The sequence below is a fragment of the Ruditapes philippinarum genome, unplaced genomic scaffold (genome assembly GCF_026571515.1).
Source record: "Ruditapes philippinarum isolate M1 unplaced genomic scaffold, ASM2657151v2 ctg7375_1_1_1_1, whole genome shotgun sequence".
In the NCBI taxonomy this organism is placed as follows: domain Eukaryota; kingdom Metazoa; phylum Mollusca; class Bivalvia; order Venerida; family Veneridae; genus Ruditapes; species Ruditapes philippinarum.
In genome coordinates, this window is record NW_026857686.1 from 29,244 (window position 1) to 30,744 (window position 1,501).

The 1,501-nt window shown below is 33.8% G+C and overlaps 1 protein-coding gene across 1 annotated transcript; it reads right to left on the reverse strand.

Moving 5' to 3' along the window:
* Positions 1-507: 507 nt before the first annotated feature.
* LOC132750580 (uncharacterized) lies at positions 508-1,101 on the reverse strand. The gene has a single exon (XM_060740587.1). It carries the CDS (start codon positions 1,099-1,101, stop codon positions 508-510), a length of 594 nt encoding a protein of 197 aa, XP_060596570.1.
* Positions 1,102-1,501: the final 400 nt, after the last annotated feature.

Sequence of the window (1,501 nt, forward strand, 5' to 3'; positions counted from 1 at the left end):
GCACTGTAATAAAACATGCATTTCTGTCTCAATAAACTCTTCACAGAATGGACAAACTCTTTCAGCTACTGGCATGTTAGTATAACGCCCAGTTTCAATTCTTAGCGGCGCAACACCACACCTGAATTTGGATAGCGCAGACCTATGACAATATGGTAATTGCAGTTTACAATATAGCTCAGTATCATAGCTACTCTTAAACAATCTGTATGTCCTTAGCTTATTGTGGTTAGTGCCATTTACACCTGTATATCTATTCAAATCAGTTTGCCATTGAACAATATGACTATTCATCAATGCAGTACATACATCATTCAACATCTTATTTTTATCAAAAGGAAGCATAGTATACATATCTAAATCTATTGAACACAATTTATCTCTTACAATGAATGGCCAATTTTTACATCTATTATTACCTTTATTAACTGACCAATTAAATTTTTTCTTATTAATCCTACAACCATTATATAATAAACATCTATGCCAATGGTTACATACAGATTTTCACTGGTCAATAATAATTGGTTTCCAACCCATGTCACCTTGGACTGCAACAATAGGTGTGTATTTACCAGTACCAAGAAAGAACCTCATTGCTCTGTGATGAACGGCATTGACACAAGAAAAAGATTTAGTACCCCATACTGCTGAAGCATACGTGATGACTGGTACCACACAAGAATAGTACAACTTTGTATAAACATCATAAGGTAGTCCACCAAACGATTTGTACTTAGCAATGAGGAGCCCGAGGGCACGTCCAGCACATTGAGCAACTATTTTAGCTGTTATGTTGTAATCTAGGTGCTCGGTTAAAGCTAAACCAAGGTACATATATCTAGAAGCATATTCAATTTTACAGTTTCCACAGTTAAAAACAAAACATGACTTAGGAATTGAATTTGGTCTAAAGTGTACAACTTTACTTTTACTAACATTGATACCCATTCCGTTTCCTTCACACCATTTGTTTAACATTGATAATAAATCTTGTAAATCATTTTCATTTTTAGCAATCAATACAATGTCATCGGCATATATCAATATACAAATATTTTCGCCATCAATAGCTATGCCTTTGATAATATTTTTCAACATAATAGCTAAGTCATTGATAAAAATATTGAAAAGTATAGTAGACAGAGAGCACCCTTGTCTTACACCAGTGTTTACATTAAACCAATCGGTACACATGCCATTTACTCTAACACATGCTGACATATCCTTATAAAGAGACCTAACTGCTGAGAGCATCTCATTGACATTCCGCATTCATTAAGTTTGCGCCATAAAATTGACCTGTTGACTGAATCGAATGCTTTTCTAAAGTCAATAAATGCGCAGAATGTCGACTGTTTGTTTTTCTTTCTTGTTTCAATTATATTTGTAAGACTTGAAATATGGTCAACAGTACTACGTTTTTTTCCGGAAACCGTTTTGCTCTTCAACAATTAAATCATTACTTTCTGTCCACTTTACAATACGTTCATTTAAAATG